The sequence below is a fragment of the Vulpes vulpes genome, chromosome 13, assembly GCF_048418805.1.
Source record: "Vulpes vulpes isolate BD-2025 chromosome 13, VulVul3, whole genome shotgun sequence".
Lineage (NCBI taxonomy): Eukaryota > Metazoa > Chordata > Mammalia > Carnivora > Canidae > Vulpes > Vulpes vulpes.
In genome coordinates, this window is record NC_132792.1 from 118,390,472 (window position 1) to 118,411,696 (window position 21,225).

Below are 21,225 nucleotides of genomic sequence, written 5' to 3' on the forward strand. Positions count from 1 at the left end.
GAGAGCTCCAGCACAGGAGTGCTCTCCTGACTCGCTGCCTTTGCTCCCACGTCCCTGCACCTGGAGCTCTGCCCCTCTGCCAACCCCCTTGTACATGTGGAGGCTTCCCCAGGACATCTCTGTCAGTCACCCTAGATGCTGGTACGGTTATTACCCCGCTGACAATGATGAGGCTGAGACAGAGACTCAGTAAGTCACCCAAGGTCATCCAGCTGGCTAAGAAGCAGTTTTCCCCAAGGAAGAGGAAAGGACACACATTCTTAGCAGCAGAGGACAATGAGTTCGAACCCTAGCATTGCCACTTAAATATGAGACACTGGCAACAACTTCGCCTTGCACTTCCCTCTCCTCTCCTATAAAAGCCAAACACAAGCAATCTCTTTGTGGGCCTGCCATGAGACCTGAGGGAATGATCCAAGTTCAATACCTCCAAGAGGTACAGGCACCTGGTACCTGTTACCAGTACTGTTCAAGTGTGGACACTTGGTTCTATTATTTCTTCACATGAACGGAAGGGAAGGAGCCAAGACTCAAGGACAAGAGAAACAGTTCTGTGCTAGAGAGCAGAGGTGGACACCTCCTCCTCACAGGGTGGCCCCTCCTCGCTCCTCCAACCCCCGTGGGCTTTGCAGCCTGACCCCTGGTCCCTGCTTCACCTCTGCCTCGGAGCCCAGAGGCCGCGCACCACTTCCACTCACGAACTCAAGGCCTGGTTCAAGACAAACAGAAAATGCCAAACAACCTGGTACCTTGTCATGATTTTGGACCCCAATCTCTTTACGTCTTTTGCTCTTTGAGGCTGTGGGTATCTTGGGGGGCTCCTCTTCCTCTTCCACATCAGGCAGTGCCACTTCTTCAAAGCCATCAAACTGGGGAGGAGTATCACTCAGCACAGACCCTGAACAGGCCTACATGTGGCCTTCCTGCTCCCCAGCCCCACTGCAGCCTCGAGGCCTGTACCTCATACTCCTTCTCCTCAGTCCAATTGATCTCTTCAAAGTCACCCATCCGGCTGGCTGCTGGGCGCAGATGATCAAAGAAGACAGAGAACTCATCCTGCAAGTGATCGTGGCCCTTGAGAAGCTGCCACATCTGTGTCTTGAGCTGGGGAGAGTGATCAGAGGAAAGATGAGGTCTCCAGGGCCTCTCCAGGCTGCCATCCCAAACCAATCCCAGACCCTTCCATGGTCTGCTCTCCTAGTCAACTGAGGGACGCAAAGAAGCCTCTCTGACAGATAAGAAATCTGTCGACTTTCCCTCTCCGCTCACGTGCCTACACCAGAGGGGCACTGAGAATAGGTTTGATCCCTGATGAGGACACCCTCTGTACCCTGCCCTCCTGAGCTCCAGCTCAGGCAGGAACCCGAGCAGAGTGAGGAGCCAAGTCCCTCCCAGGCCCCATCACCTCCTCCCCTGAACTACCCAACCTGGGCACTAATGGCCTTTCTGAGCTGTGAAGATCAGTCAGTCTCTGCTTTCAGGGCACAAGCACAACCCGTTCCAGGGGTTGATGCTTCAGGAAAGCCTGAAAAATCCTCGCCTTCTCCATCCCTTCCACCCCATAAGCAAGAGAACATGGGGTCAGTCAGGGGTGTGCCTAAGGCATTGGTGCCAAACGAAAGGCAGCAGGATGGGAAGTAGCACCTCTGTGATCTCCTGGGGCAGGCAGTCCGCACAGCTCTGGAGGACCTTGATGATCTTCTGGTGGTGTGAGGGGTTCTCTGCAAAGCAAATCTCCAGCTGCCGAAGAAACTTGCGACTCTTCTCAAAAGCCTGCTGCTCCTCAAACTACCACAGTGGAAAGAAGGCAAGAGGGTCATGTGCACAGCTAGAGGGGCCTGGAGGGCTCTATGCACAGGAGACAAGAGTGTTGGGCTGGGAAGGAAGCTGACGGGGCTCAAGTTTATAACCATCAGATCATGTTTAGGACTCGGGCATCTATGCCCTCAGGCTGTAGGGACTACCAACCCATAACACCTAGGATGGGAACGACAGATTCCAGAGATGGGAGTATCTCACGGACTATGAAGTCAGACACTCCAAGCTTGTGGGGCACTTCATAGTCAATAAAGAATGTTCACATGTATGCTGCTCCTCATGAGGAGAGAGCACCACCAGGGTGTATGTCACCACCCCAGGACTGACCACATCACTGCCTCAAGACTAGCAAAAGAATCCCCCCCTGCGTTCCTGTGTCAATCATGACAAGAAACTCATAACTATTGAGGTCTCCCTCACATGTAGACACTCTCTCAACGTTTCAAGTGTTACCATATACAGCGGCCATCCCAGACAACCACATAGAAAATAAAACTGCCAGGCCCCACCCCTGACCCATTCCACCTGCAGCTCTCTACTCTCCTTTCATCATGTATTTTTCTAGAAAGCATCACCACTCAAAAGCATGATACATGTTTTACTGGTCATATCTACTATATAATCCTTACATACATTTATATATTTTACTGTTTATCACCTGACTTTCCCCAAGAGGATGGAAGCTCCATGAAGGCAAGGATGTTGTACTTTTGTAATTACTGTATTCCTAGGACAGAGAACGCTACCTGACTCACTCTAAGCACAAAGTATCTGTGGGAATGAACACCTGCTCTACAACAGGGAGGAGCACAGGGCACAACATTTACCTACGGTCTTCACTGGCAACCAAAGGTACCACCGCCTTGTACATATAAAGAAAAGGGGAGTGGAGGGGGTGGGAAGATCACCCCTTGAAAACAAGGGGGCTCTTACGACCCTGGGCTGGCACAGGGACAGACAGGGACAGCGATGGTCAATACTACTCTGTCCCATCTCCTGCCCCAGCAATGCCCCCAGGGTGCCATGTTCACGCATCCACTTACTAATCCACAGGCCAGAGCCTGCTCAGGCAACAGGAAAGCCGCAAAGTCCTTCAGCAGCTGGGGCCAGTCCTGGAGCAGGACCTGCAGGCTTTTGTAGAGATCCACAGCTGTCTGCCTCTGAGTACTGGACTCAAATTCATAGATGACCTGAAGGAAGTCCTCATACTTCCCAGGGATGTGTTGCAGGGCTTCCCGTACCTATGCAGGAAGACGGTCTAGCATCAGTACTCCATCTGTGGGCCCCAACAAGAAAACAGCAGTACTAACCGAGAAGGAGTCACCATGCAGAGCTCCAAGAATCATCCTTCAGGGGCTACTCCTCTGGCAGCTCCTACAATCCATTCATGGAAGACACAGAGCAATGAGCAAGGCACAGCTCTGTTTCCAGTGGTGGGCATCTGAAAAGCCTTGATTCTCCAGGGACCAGGGCCCTCCCCAAAAAACCAAGCAAAACCAACCAAGCTTTTCTCTAGCTCACAGCCCTAAACTAACCTCTCCTTCCTGACTTCACCACACTTGAAGCAGACAAGGAGTGCTCTGTACATATAGCTCCACATGGTATCACGAGGGTAAACAATGCGTACATTAGTAATATTAGCAAAATGTCAGCAGATGAGAAAAAGGTATGACTATCACTGCAGATAGCCCATCTGGATGGAGAGGAACAGAGGAACCAGATGGTTCCATTCAAAAGAATAAGGCAGTTGCCCAAGACAACTGCCTAGCAAGGATGGGGTCACGTCTCTGAAGACCAAGGTGGTTCCTTGAGGTCCACTCTGGCCAGTGCACCAACATTCTCTCTTGTTAAGCCGAGGGCTTGGGAAAGGCCCTCATTAGCTAACCCACTGATGTCATCCCTCTCACTGACGATGGTGGAGTCCCAGTTTCCCACTTTCTAAACAATGGAGGGGTAATGCTCAGGGTTTAACAAGCCGCGTACGGCTAAGCCTGTGTCCTGGAAGCGCTCTCACGCAGATCTGATGGTAATTCCAGGAAGCAAAGGCAGAGGCATACAAGCTGCACAGCCCGAAAATCATACTTTGTTTTAAAAACTGGTCCCTGGAAGGAGAAGCAGCAGTATTTGGACTGACGGGCAGCAAGAGGAAGCAGCACCTGCCTACCCTGGTCAGATAAGCCTGAGCAAAGGCCAAATCCTTCTGCTCCCTGAGTGGGTCCCGCTCGAGAATGTCCTCGTCATATAACAGCAGCAGCTTGGATGTGTCCTTGCTGGCACGGGCCCGACTTCCCCGCTTGCCACGCGCTCGCTGACTGCCCCGGCCCTTCCCAGCAGCTCTGCCACTCTCTCCTGGGAAAACATGGGAAAAAGATTGTGGCTCTTGCCCCACAACCCCACTCCTCCCGCCTGCAACACACACCCACCCCAACCAAATACCACTCGTTGTCTCAGACTGCCTTACAAGAAAGGCTAGTGGGAACGTACAAAGGCACGACTGCGTGTCAGGCCAGCCTGTGCAGAGCTGGCATAGCCACATTCCCCAGGACAGTAAGGAGCTCTCTGCTACCGCATACGGAGAAAAGGGGTCTTGAGAGTGAGTCTGGTCTTATGCTGGGCTCTCAAGGGACTAGGCTGGGTGAGAACAGTGAAAAAACGTAGCTCTTAGCCTCCTGAGTGACGGATGGAGGAGCAGCATACACACTTGAACAAACCTATACAAACCTAGCAGCTGCTAAGAGTTGTATCTGCAACGTCTGAGCATGCTTCTCTGAAAAGGCTCCAGACAAACATGCTCGGGGGAGGTCCAGAGGATGGCCTCTAATAACTCACACGTGGTTTTCGACCAGCCACTCGGCACAACATATGGAAAGGGGGCCAGCTGGGCCCCGGCCCTCACATCAGGCTTGCCACTCACCTGGCGGGGTGCTGCTGGCCTCGGCTTCCGGAGCGGTCCTGGGCGAGGCAAAGGGGGCTGGCGGCTTCTCGGTGGGATCCTCAATGGCTTCATCTGCCATTTCGTCCTCCTTCTGCAGGCTTTCCATTCCCTCTGCCTCTTCTTCCTCTTCTTCCTCAGGCTCAGAGTTCTCTTCCTGAGAGTTCTCCTCCTCAGACTCGCCCTCCTGGCCTGCACGCCTCTCAGAGGCCAACCAGGTCAGCTTCTCCATGGTTTCCTGCAAAGCCCAGGAGTGTCCCCAGGGTAGCATTGGCTCGCCAAGGCCATAGGTGCGGCCACCAGGGCCCAACATAGAGTCGGGACACAGGGAGAGCCGGACTGGCGGCCCAGTAGCAACCCCAGTAGGGGTTGGGAGATGCCTTTTGTTTTTGTTTTTGTTTTTTTATGATAGTCACAGAGAGAGAGAGAGAGGCGCAGAGACACAGGCAGAGGGAGAAGCAGGCTCCATGCACCGGGAGCCCGATGTGGGATTCGATCCCGGGTCTCCAGGATCGCGCCCTGGGCCAAAGGCAGGCGCCGAACCGCTGCGCCACCCAGGGATCCCTGGGAGATGCCTTTTGAAAGGTCACCTTCTACCCTGAAGATGGGTTCCTTGGCCCACATAGGATCTATGTGTTCAGGAATTTAAACTGTGCATGGTGATGCAATCTAACCTTTAAATGAGTCAGACATAACACCTCAGTAAAAGCTTACCTGCTACCTCTTCTCATCTCAACCTCCCATCAAACTATGTCCCACAAACACACATGACAGGAGGACTATATGAAGCAAGCGAGCAGGTGGCCAAAAGCGTGAGCAGCTTGCCATAGCGTTTGAGAAGGTTGGCAGCGCTCACCTGGAGCTCTGGGACAGACAGCACGGACTCCTCAGAGGCGGATGACAGCTCCTCCTCCTCATCTGCGGTAAGGTCATCAAAGTCCTCCTCCTCCTCCTCCTCCGGGCCAGCTGGGGTCTCCACCACCTGGCCGTCAGTGCTGCCACAAGCCTCAGACTGCCCTAGGGGGCTGCCGCGTGTTACCTCATGGTCAGCACAGGAGGAAGCCATCTCCAGAGACCCTTTGCTCATGTCCCCTGAGTCTCCCTCGTCCCGAGGCTCCCGGGCAGCTGAAGAAGCTCCGGCTGGCTCACTCCTCTCTTCCTCCTGCTGGACAGCCAGCTGTCCCCTCCGCTCCCTAGGACCGCTCAGCTCCTCACCTGGGAAGCCAGCATCCAAGCCCACAGCACATTCCTCTCTGATGTCCTCACAGCCGTCCTGCCCCAGGGACCCACTGGCATCATCCTCCCCAGGGTCCTTAGGTTCCATCTTGACCATTTCCTCCACGTCCCCCGGGGGCAGTGGTTGCAGAGCCTGCCTCTCGTCCTCTGCCTTCACAAGAGTCCAGCCACAGGCACTGTTCTCTGGTAGCTCTTCCTGGCACACACAATCTGCTGCCAGTGGCCCTGGGCTGTGCTCTTCTTTGGGGAAGACAGGAGCACAGAGAGGAGAGAAATCCTGGGGCTCTAATTTGGGTTCTAGGCCTTGAAAGGCATTTTTCCCTTCAGCCAGAGGGCCACCAATGTCTGCATTCACTTGGGCCTTATCTTCAGGGGTGGATGGGACAGGAAGACTCACAGAGTTGCTGGAAACAATGAACGGTGGGAGAGAGGAGGCCACAAGGGGCTGGTTCAACGGGCAGGGGAAGGACGTAGGGTTAACCAAGAGGGTGGTGATGGGAATGGTCTGAGAACTTGGGGCCACAGCTGCGTTGACAGGCTGGATCACATTGCAGCCACTGCCAAAGCTCACGACCTTAACTGTGGTGGCGGGTACGGTGAAGATGACGGGAACTGGGTGGATGAGGGAGGTTGGCTCCAGACAGAGGGAGGCCTTGGCCCCCTTCCTCTTTGAGGCTCTCGGCTTTACACATGGCCTTCGAAACTTAGAGGGTGCAAGTGAGGGCAACATTACCTTGGGCACAGGGGCAGGGGTGAGCAGAGGCTGGGGCTCAGACAGAGGGAAGCTGGTCCTGGCCTCATGGGGCGTGGGAGGCAGTGTTGCTGGAGACTCAAAACCATCCCCCACAGGGGCCCCCAGGGGAGGGACACCTGGCACCGTCTGAAGGACGGTGGCTGGCTGGATCATGGGAGGAATCCGGACCACCATCTTGCTAGGGGGCGCTTCTGACTGGGCTGACCTTGCAGGAGCTTTCCCAGAGGTGGAGGAGCTGGGCTGGAGAGAGGGGCTGGGTCTAATTAGCAGGGGCTTCAGGACTGCTGGCCGCTTCTGTCTCCAGGCCTTCCTGGAAAAACAGTTGGCAACTGGCTTCAGTTTCAGGACCACACCCTTGGGCAACAGCAGTGGATACGGAGTGTCACTCCCCAATTCCGAGCGGCCTTTCCCCAGGCCGGGCTCTGAGCTGACCTCAGCGGCTCCAGTCACATTTCCTACCCCTCTGGCGCCGCCAGCTATGCGCCAAAGTTCCTCCTGGATGGATGGCAGACTGGCCTATTGAGAATAAGAACACACTGATCCAGCACATGTCAGCATCTGGCAGAAAGAACAAGGCTTCCTGGGTTTTTAGGGACCTTTCTAGGACAGTCTCAAAAAAAATCTTTTCAAGAAGGATTTTTCTGCAGGATATCAAATTTCACCAAGACTACATTCCAATTATACACTCTGTCTGAATTTCCTTTAGCAAACTATCATTTTACTATTTTTTTTTTCCAAAGGCTACAGAGTCACCTGGGGGGAGGGCAAAGCAGGAGAGGAGGGGTGAATGAGGCAGCTCTCCTGAGACCCTGTCCTACAACTACACAGTGTAGGCAGAAAACAGTCCTTGACATCTCTGGCAGGGTTTCAGGGACATTCTGTGGCCTACGCATGTCAAGGAGGAAGCCTGTACCTGTAACCAGAACGGAAGCCGGTGTTCTTCCCTCTCCACAGGTGGTTTCCACTGATGTGGTTGGATCTCTTCACAGCATTTCATCAGGACAGGCAGCTGCTTGGTCTTCTTATAAAACTGAGCAGGAAGAAATGACACACAATTCACATTCCCTCCAGAAACACTGCCCTCTGTCAGGCTGGGGAGTGAAGTGTGCAGAGATTTGAGACACCTCCCATACATACAAATACATGCTTAATGCTCTACATTTCAAATTACACTTAAAAAAAAAAATTACACTAATCTCAATTATTTTTTTCAAGATTACTTATTTATTTGAGAGAGAGAGAGAGAGAGAGAGAGATTGAGCACGAGCAGGGGGTAGGGCAGAGGGAGGAGCAGACTCCTCACTAAGCAGGGAGCCCAATGCAGGACTTGATCCCAGGACCCTGGGACCATGACCTGAGCCGAAGGCAGATGCTTTACTGAGGGAGCCACCCAGGAGCCCCAATCTCTAAATTCTTTTTTTTTTTTTTTTTTAAACAAACCTCCACAGGCTTATTTTTTTAAGATTTTATTTATTTATTTATGAGAGACACAGAGAGAGAAACAGAGACATAGGCAGAGGGAGAAGCAGGCTCCCCGTGGGTAGCCCAATGTGGAATTTGATCCCAGGATTCTGGGATCACAACCTAAGTCAAAGGCAGACATGCTCAACCACTGAGCCACCCAGGTGCCCCCAACCTCTAAATTCTTTTTTTTTTTAAGATGTTATTTATTTATTCATGAGAGACACAGAGAGAGGCAGAGACACAGGCAGAGGGAGAAGCAGGCTCCATACAGGGAGCCTGATGTGGGACTCGATCCCGGGACTCCAGGATCACGCCTTCAGCCGAAGGCAGGCACTAAACCACTAAGCCATTCAGGGATTCCCCCAACCTCTAAATTCTAATGAAGATTTTGCAACACTCCATATCATCAGACATGGTTTCACAAAGAAAAGGAAGCAGATGGTCAGAGTGATTCTACATCAACAAATCTGCTCCCACTCAAAAGCAGCCACCATCACACCTTAACCCTCATCCAGGACTCACAGAAGTTTCCTAGTAAGGAAGTAATGGTGCAAAGGACCTCACCAGGGAAGGGAAAAAGAGAAGGGAGATTGACACAATTCTGTTTTAAGAGTAAATTAACAGGAGTCTAAACAGTGACAAGCATTCATCCAATCCACATTTGCTAAGCACCCGTTAGAGGCCGAGTGGACAAATAAGACATTCCTGCTCCCAAGGAGCTTACAGACAAGGAGAAAGAGTCAAAAATGATATTCTCTGTACAAAAGTACAAAGATGAACATAAAAAATGATAAAAGTTGAACAATAAAAACATCTCTGGAGCAGCTGCAACTACAGATGACTCTTGACAGCACAGTTTGCGGAGGCAGGCAGGGGCAGAGCACACTTCTTGTTCTGAAACATGAGCATGTTTAAGGAACCACAAAGAGACTGGTCTGGCTACAACAAAGGAATGTGAAGAGACTTCTGGAGACAAGTCAGAGGCAAGGCAGGCTGGGCCTTCGTTGCCACATCGGCAGTGTGAACTCTACCCCAAAGTGTTATCTAGAGGTGGCCACAGCAGCAACGTGAAGGAGCCAGAATTAGAGATACCAGTTAGAAAAGCAGAGCACGAATCCAGGCATAACAAAGGACAGCAGTAAGGTCACTGCATTAGGTGGGTAAAATGGAGGGTGTGGGACAGACCCACCTATGGCAGTGCTCAAGTTGGGAGACTGATGGTACCAGCCGGACAATGATGTCCCCCGGACATAGATGACAGCAGGGTAAGCTGGGGGAGGGGGGCGTGCTGGTAAGGGCAGCTGGTGGCAACAACTGGAAGGTGCAGGGGAAAAAGGTTCAGACTGAGGAATCAATGAGTCAACCCAGGTAAGAATGTCTGCCAACAACTGGCTACACAAAGCTGGCACTCGGGAGAAAAAGCCAGACCAAAGACACAGACGTGAAGACCACAAGGAGACAGAAAGAACATGCCAACACGCATGAATGTGGAAGAACCCACATGCGGCAAGTCTCCTGTGGAACACAGACATGCAGGTAGAGCAGGGCAAGGGGAACTCGTGCAGGAGCCACTGAGCTGGGAGCAGGAGATGGGAGTCAAGGACAGCACCAGCCGGACAATTACACAGGACAACAGCAGGAAAGCAGCCACTGGATTGCCAAGGGGGAAATAATTTGAGATCTTGGCAGGGATATATCTACGCTTTCAGAGGTTAAAGAGTTAACTTACCATTAAAAACAGATTAAACACATCCATTTGGCTTTGTTCCCTCTTAAAACCCCAGGAAATAGAAGGCTTTTAAGGTAAAAGCCTATAAGGAAAGAGAATGAAAGAAAAGGTAAAAGCAGTAAAATTTTCAAAACTAAAAATCAGATGGATGAGTGGAGACACACAGGGGAATGAAGAAAGCCAAACATCACATGGGGAGAAGTTAAGGACCAATATGACAATGTCGGAGACTGGCCACAGGGTGAGAGAGCAGAAACCTCTGGAGGTGGCGGTACAGCTAGAAGTGGAAATAGGAAAAGATGAGGACAGGCAGAAGCCGTTGAAGAGACACTGAGGCCCCAATCCCGCCCTGTTGGCTGTAGCGGGGGAGGAGCTGGCCTGAGACTGCTAGGCGCCCTGTGTGATGGGTCACAGGAAACAAGCCCAGCCTTCGTCCTCTCCTGCTTCCCACACTCCCCCTGCCATTTGCCATCAAAGAATAATCAACAGATATAAAAGAGCTATTGGAAATTAAAAATATAACTGGAGGGGTCCCTGGGGAGCTCAGTCAGTGAAGCATCTGCCTTCACCTCAGGTCATGATCTCAGGGTCCTGGGAGCGAGTACCAAATCAGGCTCCCTGCTCAGCGGGGAGTCTGCCTCTCCCTCTCCCTCTGCTGTGCTCTGTGTCAAATAAATAAATAAATAAGTAAATAAGTAAGTAAGTAAGTAAGTAAATAAATAAATAAATAAATAAATAAAATCTTTTAAAAAAATCTATGTATCTATCTCTGGAGAAATGAAGAGCTAACTCAGCAGAAAGGCAGAAGAAGCTAAAGTAACAGACGAGAAGGTAGAACAAAAGATCAAGTGTTGGGAAAAGAGAAAACCACTGGGAGGACTGGAGGTACCAACGGGGAGAGCACATGGGGATGGGGGGTGCCGCCCAGGGCAGAGCATGGGGGGGTACCACCCAGGAGAGACGCCAAGTCTCTGCAAAATCAATGACACTGGACCCATGCTGAGGCATGCACAGTACCATAAAATCCCAAAACACTGGAGAAAAGGAAAAATCCTATATGCTGCTGGCACCACGGGAAGCACAGGCGTCACACAGGTTCAAGAGGCAAAATGGCATCAAATCTCTAAAGCGATAGCACAGCAACTAGAAGAAACTGGAACAAGGCCCTTAAAGCTTTCTAACACAAATGATTTCCAACCTCCCAATCCAGGCCCACTGAAAGTGGAAAGTAGAAAAAGGATATATTTTTAAACTTTTTAAAAAACTTTTTGTTTTAAATAAAGAGATTCCTAAGTTGCAAAAATAAGACAGAAAGGTCTTCCCCTCCTGTGGTATGACCTTGTGTCACATAGTGACAATGGTCTCACATACACACAAACCAGCTTGCGGCATCTGGTGGAATCCACGCACTGTGAATACTGTGACTATGGCCAGTTTCAATCTAAATGCCTGTTTCTCAAGCCCTCTTCCCCAGAATGCCATGAGGATGTGCTCCACTAAAATAAGGAGGTAAAAGCAAGAAAGGTGTGGGTTCGGGGACTAGGAGGATTCACACATGTAAGAGGCAAAACTAGTCCCCCAAGATGACAGGGGAGAAAATCTCCAAGAAGCTGTTCATGCAGAGAGCCACGAGAGTAACATGTTTAGAGGGAGTAGCATCAGAGGAGTTGGGGCAAGGCATCCTCAGGATGTTGAAAATGACAGAATATCGACATTGTTTGCCGACCAGAGACTCCATATACCGTGGTAAACTCCAGTGTTGAACAGGGACACACCTCACCAGACCAAGCCCCACCCACTCCCCCAAATGCAATTATCAACTCCACAAAACAGCATATGGGCAGAAAAGGCAAAGAAATCATGCTACGCCACAGAGCTCAGCTGTGGGGGCAAAGACAAGCATGTCTCATGCTTACACTGCGAGCCCTGAACCCGATCTCTCCAAAACCATGACCCCGTGGGAGAATCAGGGGACAGAAGACACCTGTGATGATGGGAAAGCCTCTGTCACCGTGTTACGCTTTAATAAATGAGGCTTCAGGGATGCCTGGGTGGCTCAGCAGTTTGGGAAGCTGCCTTTGGCTCAAGTCGTGATCCCGGGATCTGGTATTGAGTCTTGCATGGGGCTCCTAGAAGCCTGCTTCTCCCTCTGCCCCTCTCTACCCCTCTCTCTCTCTCTCTCTGTGTCTTTCATGAATAAATAAATAAATCTTAATAATAATAATAATAATAATAATAATAATAAATGAGGCTTCGATCCAAAGCACCAAGGGGGGCAATAGCAAGCCTCCCAGATACAGCCAGAGACACGCCACTCCTCAAAAACCTAGTGGGAAACAGGGAGGAAAGTATTTTCATAATAAACCTCATGGAACTATCTGACTCTTTAAATCACTTAAACTCTTTACATTTTATAAAATATATACGTTTACCTTTGACAGACATACCTACAGGAAACAAGTAAAGAAAAAGATACAGGGATGCCTGGGTGGCTCAGTGGTTGAGTATCTGCCTTTGACTCAGGGCGTGATTCCAGAGTTCCAGGATCAAGTCCCACATCGGGCTCCCTGCATGGAGCCTGCTTCTCCTCCCTCTGCCCATGTCTCTGCCTCTCTCTCTGTGTCTCTCATGAATAAACTCTTTAAAAAAAAAAAAAAAAAAAAAAAAGAGGACACAGTGGATTATTGTCTACTCTTCCAGAAGGCCAGCAGAAAAGAGAATGGGTGGCTCGAGAGAAAATCCCACTTTTAGAGCTGGGATAATTCTGGGGCACCTCAGAGGCTTGGTGGGCTAAGTGCCTGCCTTCGGCTCAGGTCCTGAGCCCCATGTTGGGGAGTCTGCTTCTCCCTGCCCCTGCCCCCCATACATGTTCTCTAGCTCTCTCTCAAATACATAAATAAATAATTTTTTAAAAACAGTTGGAATAATTTTATTTTTAGGAGAAATACCTGTAGCAAACCAAGAAGATGATACTATAGAAGAAAACAAGGGTCAATGTCCCTGGAAAGGCCATAGGGGGCCTAATCTAGCTAGGGTGGGAGGAGCTGGGGTCCCTCTGCTGAGGTTGAGACCAATGAGGCCAAGCATGCAGGAAGCACTTACTTTGATGATGTTGTCAGGTGCTCTGTTCATGTTGAGGTTCTTGATCCTCACTGTCAGTTGGTGGGCTGTCTTGCAGGTTAGGAGATACTTGCTGATCAGCAGCTTAGGAAACTTGGTCCCTTCAAAGTGCTTTAGCCCTAAAGCCAACAAACTGAGAAAGGGGTCATGACCTAAATCTCACCTCATTCTGTTCTACAGAATATTCTCTCTCCAGAGGAGCACACTGTGTACGACCGACCCACTCTTGCACACCTCATTCCTGTGCAAGCCAATGGCTGCCCAGCAGAGAACTACAGGTATGAATTGAGAGCTAGAAAGCACAACAAAGACACCACCAGGAGTTCCCAGTCAAGTGGGAAGAGGAAAACTGGGTTTGAATCACTAATAAATGTCAGATCATGATGTGCTTCACACTAACGATACAAACAAAATTCAAATATGGAATGAGTAATGTGCACTGTGTGAGACGTATTAAATCAGGACCGACACCACCTCCCAACATAACCGTGCAAGTGTGGTTACCTACACAACTGCTGATGGCTGGGGGCCAACACACATCAAGAACCATGAAAATGTTCACGACCTTTACCAAATAATCTCACGCTTGGGAATTTACCCAAAGGGATAAACTCAAAAGACTTTCCTGCTCTATGCACAAAGATGCTTGTTGAAGCCCTACTAACAGCAGCAAAAAAAGAGAGGAGAAAAAATGAAACAGGCAGATAAAAGGGCTGCCCTATGGCTGCGGAACATCACCTGAGAAGACAGAAACAACGGGAAGGATCAAGTTCCAGCAGAAGCAAAGAAAAACAATTTCAAGGTGTTAAGTCAAAAAAATAAAAAATATATATTTTTATGAATAATCATTGGAGGCACTGGACTGGCTCAGTGGGTAGAGCATATGACTCTTGATCGCAGGGTCATGAGTTCAAGCCACATGTTGGACACAGAGCTTACCCCCCCCCCGCCAAAAAAAAAAAAAAAAAAAGAAAGAAAAGGAAGGGAAAGGGGAACCCTGGGTGGCTCAGCTGTTTAGCACCTGCCTTTGACCCAGGGCATGGTCCTGGAGTCCTGGGATTAAGTCCTACATCAGGCTCCCTTCATGGAGCCTGCTTCTCCCTCTGCCTGTGTCTCTGCCTCTCTCTCTCTCTCTCTGTCTCTCATGAATAAATAAATAAAATCTTTTTAAAATAAAAGGAAAGAAAGAAGTCATTATCATGGGTAGTTAAGATTATGGATAAAAATTATTTCCCTGGGGATCCCTGGGTGGCTCAGCGATTTAGCACCTGCCATTGGCTCAGGTCCTGATCCTGGAGTCCCGGGGTCGAGTCCCACATTGGGCTCCCTGTAGGGAGCCTGCTTCTCCCTCTGCCTGTGTCTCTCTGCCTCTCTGTCTGTGTCTCTCATGAATAAATAAATAATATCTAAAAAAAATTTTTTTTTAAATTATTTTCCTTTCAAAACTTTTGTCTAACAGTACCATGAGATTGGTTTCTACAACAAATAAAAACAAAAAAAACAAGTTAAATTGTTTCAAAAAAAATACACATTGTTCTGCCAAAACAGCACCATCTGGCACTACTGGAGCAGACACACACCACAGAGCTGTGCCCAGCAATATGGCTTTGCTTCTGGTCACGTGTCCATGTCAGGTGACACGTGCCTTGTTTCCCCTAAGTGCCTCAAGAAAAAGAACTAAGTCTTTTCCTCAGGGCACTTGGTGCCTTTGCTCCCCCAGAGTAAACCCTTACTTGTCCTCAGCCTTGGTGAAGAAAATCTTATCCTGGGGGTTCTTCGCCTTCAGAGAACACACTGGAAGTAGCTCTGGATACATGAAAACCTTGCTGGTGGCCAGGATCCAAGCCACTTGCTTTGGCAAACAGGGAAATTCATCTGCTGTGAGGAAAACTTTCTGTGGTAAATGAAATTCTAGAACAAAAGAGAGCTTCTGAGTGCACATCTGCATTTAGGTAGAGCTGCCCCTACCTGGAGGTGTCCCCCAGCCCCTTCCCCGAGAAGATCCTAGCATCTTCCTCAGCCCAGCACATGGGTATGTACAAGGAGGTCCATTCGGCACCGCTGAACACACCAGCCCTGGCACTCCCTCTGGCCTCGGTGGAGTGCCCAGCACCTCAGAGGTGCACACTCCTGCCTCCTGCCAACAATTCCGTCCCTCAGACTGCTAACTCCCACCCCCCTTCAGTCCTTCAAAGGGAACCTTCAACAATGCTTGTTTTCTTCTAGGATAAGATGCCAACTTCCTTCATCTCCCTCACAAATCTGGGATCCCCTATTTTATTTATTTGATTCTAACTTAACTTTCATTAAATCCTCCCCAGATTCCTCCTGGAGTTGGGAACAAAAACCGTAAAAGGAACAAGACAACTCAGTCTCGCTCATTTCTGCCTTGCTGCCTACGCCTCTCAATTCCAGGCATGTCTGCCTTTCCAGACATGGAAAGCTCAACTATATCCATAGTTCTTCCATAAATGGTATTTTTATATCTCCAGAAGAAAAACACAGGACACTGTGTCATTTATTACCATGGCATGATGTTAAGTTTTCATTACCATCACGAGCTAAGAAAGTTGTTTGAGATCAGTGTCTATGACATAAGGCACTTAAACTCAACTATATTCAATTTAATGGTTAGAATCAGGATTTAAAAAAGAAATCCAAAGACAAACGCACATCCAGTGCAAACCACAACTCCTCTGCTAAACCAGGAAACTAATCAGAAGTAATTATTCAGTTTAAGGGAACAGCAAATGTTTTCTCAAAAAGTACTAAAAAAATGCAAGGTAGAAACCAAACCTGCACAAGTCTTTAAAACACTGAACATGGCAAATGTACATCTCTAATTTGTGCCTAGTTCCCAAATCAACATTTCATTCAAAGTGGAGACCCAACTGCAACCATTAAGGGAAATAAAAGTATCTTAATGAGGCAGAGTAAAACCCTAAGCACGGGTCAACTTAAAACCACTTGACTTTTACCTTCAGCAGACCCCTTGGACCTCTCTCCTGGCACTTCCCACCCTCACATCTAGCTCTCTGCCCCCGCAGCGCCCTGTCTGGCGGCCAAGCCCTCATGGACGCCGAAACACTACCATGTGCTCAGAAGGAAGGCATGGGGTAAGACCCCCCACCTCTCCATGCAAGGAAAAAGCAGAAGCAGGCATGTATCCTCTACCTGTCTTCTTGACGGTTTTACGAGGACTCCAGTCAATGACGCTGATGTGCGTGTTGAAGTCTTCGACGAGCTGCATCGCCCCCAGCAGGTTGCAAGGCTGGAACAAGGTCTGAAAGCCGGGGCTGGACTGATGGTGGAGCGCCACAGAGCTCTGAGCGAAGGTACCCAGCTCCTTCTGGGGAGACAGAGCACAAAGGGGACCTCAGCCCCAGACACTAAATACCAGCAGCCCCCACTTGCCTCTGAGGGAGAATCTGTCCTTCCTGCTAGAGGACAGAAACAGGTAACAATCATCAGAAGGTCCTTCATGGGCAGCCCGGGTGGCTTAGCGGTTTAGCGCCTGCCTTCGGTCCAGGGTATGGTCCTGGAGACCCGGGATCAAGTCCCATGTCAGGCTCCCTGCATGGAGCCTGCTTCTCCCTCTGTCTGTGTCTCTGCCTCTCTCTCTGTGTCTCTCATGAATAAACAAATGAAAGGTCTTTGAGAAAAAAAAAAAAAAGTCCCTCGTAATTAACATTATTCCATTAAGACTACTGTCTTGTTAACTCCTCAGATATTCAAGGATTGTGTTTATGATACACTCATCTGCTCTTGCTTTATTCCTCAGCTTTTCAGATGGATGGTCTAGCTCCCCAGCTAGAATTAAGGTTCTGGAAAGTGAGAATTAAAATTTCTTGTCTTTTGGTTTCTTTGAATAACACTAGAAAATTTCAAAATTGAAAGCCCTTCCTCCAAAATACTTAAAAACTTCATAACCAAAATTAATTTTATACGTAAAACACTAACAGCCTACTGAATGGATAATGAATTCAATAAAAAGAACAGAAGTATCAAAAACCTAAGAAATCAGGGTAGACGTAGAGGAGGAAGAGGAGGGGTGCCTAGGGGGATCAGTTGGTGAAGCATCTGCCTTTGGCTCACGACATAAACTCAGGGTCCTGGGATGGAGCCCTGTATGGGCTCCCTGCTCAGTGGGGAGTCTGCTTCTCTCTCTCTTACTCTGCCTCTCCTCCCTGCTTGTGTGCTCTAATAAATAAAATCTTAAAAAAAAAAAAAAAAAAAAGGATGAGGAAGAGGATCAATAAAAAAGTCAGAGGAATAGACTTAAGGAAACTGGATACACTTTTTGGTCTTGTATGGGGTCAGAGGCTGTTCTCTCAGCAAATGTAGGAAGCCATAGGAATAGCTGCCAGAACACACAGTAGAGAAATGTGGATGGTGCTGGGTGACCATCTAGGTAAAGTGACCGCCCCTAAGCTAATAGATACCGAAGTTTATAGAGTGAATGATACTTGGAAGCTTACAAGAAATATCCTGGTGGTACTGGCCTCTGAATTGAGGTTAGGGTTGGAGGAGGCGAGAAGGTGAATTTGCGTCAAGAGCTGAACGTGCTGGGGAGGGAAAGAAAATAACACGGTGACAGGTTACGACGTTGTCATTTCCCAGAAGACCTTACCAAGATGTCTGCAACGTTACCACACATTTTGCTTTCCAGAGAGACTATGAGATTGGCACTATATCTTGGTGTGAATTTCTCAGATCTGTTCCCCTTAAGCAAAATGACAGAATTAGAGGAAGTTCAACATCAAACCAGAGGGACTGAATTTAGAACTCCAGCAAGTGAGGCCATTACGTTCAGAACACATCACAGAGGACTCTGCAATCTGTAACTTTGGAATATGAGGGTCATACATGCATTTGCATTCCTGCCTGAACCATAAGGATACCAACGTGATGCCCTTTCAAGGTCCTAAGTGATGTGAAGATCTCATGGTCCTATGACTTCAGTGGGCATCAAGATGCCTGTTTCTGATGTTTAGAGAACTGCTAGCTTCTGGTGTCCGTGTCAGGCTCAGGCCCAACCAGCACCGATGTTGCCAGGAGGAGACTCACCTGCTGCATCTGCTGCTGGAGGCGTCCCCTCTGCGCTGGGTCTAGAGTCAGCGTCTGATGGACTTTCTCACTCTGGGGCTTCACCTTCTCGACCTCCTGCTGTTGTCTGCCCGAAGACTTCTTCATCTTCAGTTGCTCGAGCTGTTCCTTCACTGTGCGGTGTTGCTCATTCAGCAAGTTGGCCAGCGGTTCCTCAAACCTATCCCAGGAGGGAAAGGAGTGTATGTGAGCATTTCCCTAGGCTTACAACACACTCAGCTCCTCCTAACAGTGGGCTGAGAGTCTGAATATTTCCACCTTCTATGAACCCCCCACATCCCATTTTTATCAAATTAAACAAAACTCTAGGGGCAGAGAAATGCCTGGATAACAACAAAGCAGTCAAAGAGCCAACGAGAAGAACTCACCATCCTGGAGTCCTACGGACACCCACATTAACCTGGGACATGTTCCCAACAGTCACACAGAATCTTCTCTATGTCCAGCATTTGTCCCCTAATGGACCCATGACCCCAACCTCAGGTCCAGCTTCTGCCCTCCTGCCACTCCAATCCACTTAGGCTGCCCTGCCTTCCTGTCCTAAAAACTCAAAGACCTGGTGTGAAGCAGGAATAGGATACACTAGACCACAGGATAGCTGGGAAGGACAGTGAGAAACTGGTTCAAGTGTTACCCCATTCCCGCTATGAATACATAATCTTGTAACCCTCGCATGCCTCCTCTCACTTCTCTAACCCACCTGCCCACCCTTGTGTCCAGAGAGAGCCCAGCCAGGGCTGAAGTAAGCATCTACATACCCAGCTCACAGGCTAGTTCTGGAATAGAGTGGGACACTCAAGGGGCTCAGCATGAGCTGATGGCTTATGCAATCAGGATGGGGCCACCTCAAGTAGGTACAACCAGCAGGATAACCTATTTCATGAAATCCTCTATACTGTAACAATAGTTAAATGATAACCTTTCTACAGCCTCCAGAGATAAAGATTCTATGTCCTTTTACAGTATTTACTGCGAGTGTGGGCAACCACATGATAAAAACCTAAAGACACGGACAGTCCTCTGAATAAGATTTACTGAGAACGGAAAACTCTTCATTATCTGTGTTCCTAGCAGAGCAACACAGGAACAGAAACACAGACAAAGCAGAAGTAGCTTGCCCCTGGTTTTATGAAGTTTTATTTACTTGGTTGATAAGAGGGACACAGAGGGCTCACTTTCCCCCCATGATATCTTATTTAGTAAGAAACTAAACCAGGTTTGCATTTCCAGCTGCATGGGAAGCAGCAGCAGCCCAAGCAGAACAAGTGGGCAAGCGCCAGAAGCAGCTGATGCTAAACCAGGACTTTAAAGTAGTACTATAAATCCCAAATTCAAAGACTTCATTGACAGAGTTGATTAGTGGAACCAAAGTATGTTTATAGATCAAAGTAAGTGGGTCAAATAAAGATTCGGAAATCTTGAAAGTGTTTCCCCCCAAAAAAGTGGGGGGGAAATGAGGTGAGGAAATGAGGTTAATACTCTGTCACCTCATACATGAGGTGACAGAGTATTAACTAACTCAATGGCGGGACCCTTTCACAACGTATACTTGTATCAAGTCACCAGATAGCACACTTTTGATATCTCACAACTTTGTCAATTATATCTCAAAAAAGCTTAAACAAAATAGAAAAAAGGTGAGGTTGAATCCTGAAATTCTATCGTTGTTACATTATGGTATTTATTATAATGGAATATGAACGATATTCCCAGCTTTTACGCAATGTTTGGAATACCTCATCTTTTCTACTTAATTGCATGTTCCTGGAAGGCCAGACCTTCAGGTGGCTCCCAAGCTCTCCAGTTCAGTCAGGCTGTGAAAATACAGGACTAATGGAGGCTGTGGGTCTCTCAGCTTTGCTCTGCTCCACCCACAGCACCAAGCACACCCTGACTACTAGCTAGCCCATCACCTGACCATGTATGCTGCTATGCAGAATAGATAACAGTTCATTAAATTATACACACTTAAAAAAAAAAAATTATACACACTTACCACACAAATAAGGAAAGAATTAAAGACCCCTCTTTCTGGGTGGAGCAACAAGTGCCAATTTTGTGAGAAGAGGGCGGTATTTCTATTTCAGACTACAGGGCATTACTGCAGATGTTTCATGGTCTGCTCAATTACTGCTAAGGGGACTAATAAACTTTTGTTAACATTGACTAGATGGTTAATGGCCAACAAAGAGAACAAAAGGGACATACAGGTTATGATAGGGGCTGTTTCTGTGGCTGGCCACAGAGTCCTCATGCCTCTCCAGCACCACTCACCTGGAGAAGCTGCTATGGATGCCAGCTACTGTTTTCTCTCCCTTCCCAAACAGACGCAGCCTGGTCTGTCGCTGCACTGCCCCACAACGAGGAGACTTATTCACAGGAGACCTATCAGCCCCACAGGGTTACATATCCCTCCATCAGTAACAGCAAGTAGTCAGTGACAGGCCACTGTGAACAGAAGTGTCTGGACACACACTTTTATCCCATTCTGCACCTCAACGTCTTTGTCTAGCCTACCGTAGGGCTTGAGGGGTGTTGAAGCTAGGCCGGGGCTCAGACACACGCTCCTCCTCCTCTGGGCCGTCATCTTCCACGTTGGAGAGTCCCATCTCATCTTGGAACTGAGGGCACAAGGGAAGGAAGGTGTTCCTGGGGAAGGAGCGTGTGGAAGTGACCCCGCAGGGAGAAGGGAAAGCAAAGACTTCAGTCTACGGGCCGCTAGTACTGCTGGCACACAGAAAGAGCTCCCTGACGACCTTTCTCACTTCGGGGTGCCTGCAGTCCTGCATATGGCTGACGATTATCCCAGGAACAAAGTCTCTCAATCAGCCACTTGCAATGGTAAAGACAGAGCACAGATAAGGATCAGAAATATTTTTCAAGAGACAAGTTTATGAGAAAGATAACTATATGTGCCCAGAATAATCCAAAAACTAATTTGCAATCTTTACGGATGCATGGAATGATGGTTGGGGAGGCCATCCAAAGTTTGAAAGGAAAATTTTACTAAGAATAACCTACAAATGGACAAAGTATATTAGTGAGCAAAATTCTCCTCCCACCACA

The 21,225-nt window shown here is 48.7% G+C and overlaps 1 protein-coding gene across 10 annotated transcripts in view; it reads right to left on the bottom strand.

Annotated features, from left to right (window-relative positions):
* The window catches only part of GON4L (gon-4 like), a 72,670-nt gene that overhangs the window by 3,540 nt on the left and 47,905 nt on the right, over positions 1 to 21,225 (bottom strand). For 5 of the 10 annotated variants that reach the window (XM_025997269.2, XM_072733570.1, XM_025997270.2 and 2 more), the window contains 14 exons: positions 20,677 to 20,780; positions 18,121 to 18,319; positions 17,532 to 17,618; positions 16,228 to 16,402; positions 14,787 to 14,931; positions 13,036 to 13,186; positions 7,654 to 7,770; positions 5,607 to 7,256; positions 4,733 to 4,988; positions 3,983 to 4,167; positions 2,862 to 3,059; positions 1,645 to 1,788; positions 961 to 1,104; positions 750 to 869 (listed from right to left, as the gene is read on the bottom strand). In XM_025997269.2, the coding sequence (XP_025853054.2) occupies positions 750 to 869; positions 961 to 1,104; positions 1,645 to 1,788; positions 2,862 to 3,059; positions 3,983 to 4,167; positions 4,733 to 4,988; positions 5,607 to 7,256; positions 7,654 to 7,770; positions 13,036 to 13,186; positions 14,787 to 14,931; positions 16,228 to 16,402; positions 17,532 to 17,618; positions 18,121 to 18,319; positions 20,677 to 20,780 (3,675 nt within the window). The remainder of the gene's footprint in view (positions 1 to 749; positions 870 to 960; positions 1,105 to 1,644; positions 1,789 to 2,861; positions 3,060 to 3,982; positions 4,168 to 4,732; positions 4,989 to 5,606; positions 7,257 to 7,653; positions 7,771 to 13,035; positions 13,187 to 14,786; positions 14,932 to 16,227; positions 16,403 to 17,531; positions 17,619 to 18,120; positions 18,320 to 20,676; positions 20,781 to 21,225) is intronic. The other 5 variants (XM_072733573.1, XM_072733571.1, XM_072733568.1 and 2 more) reach the window with 3 other exon arrangements.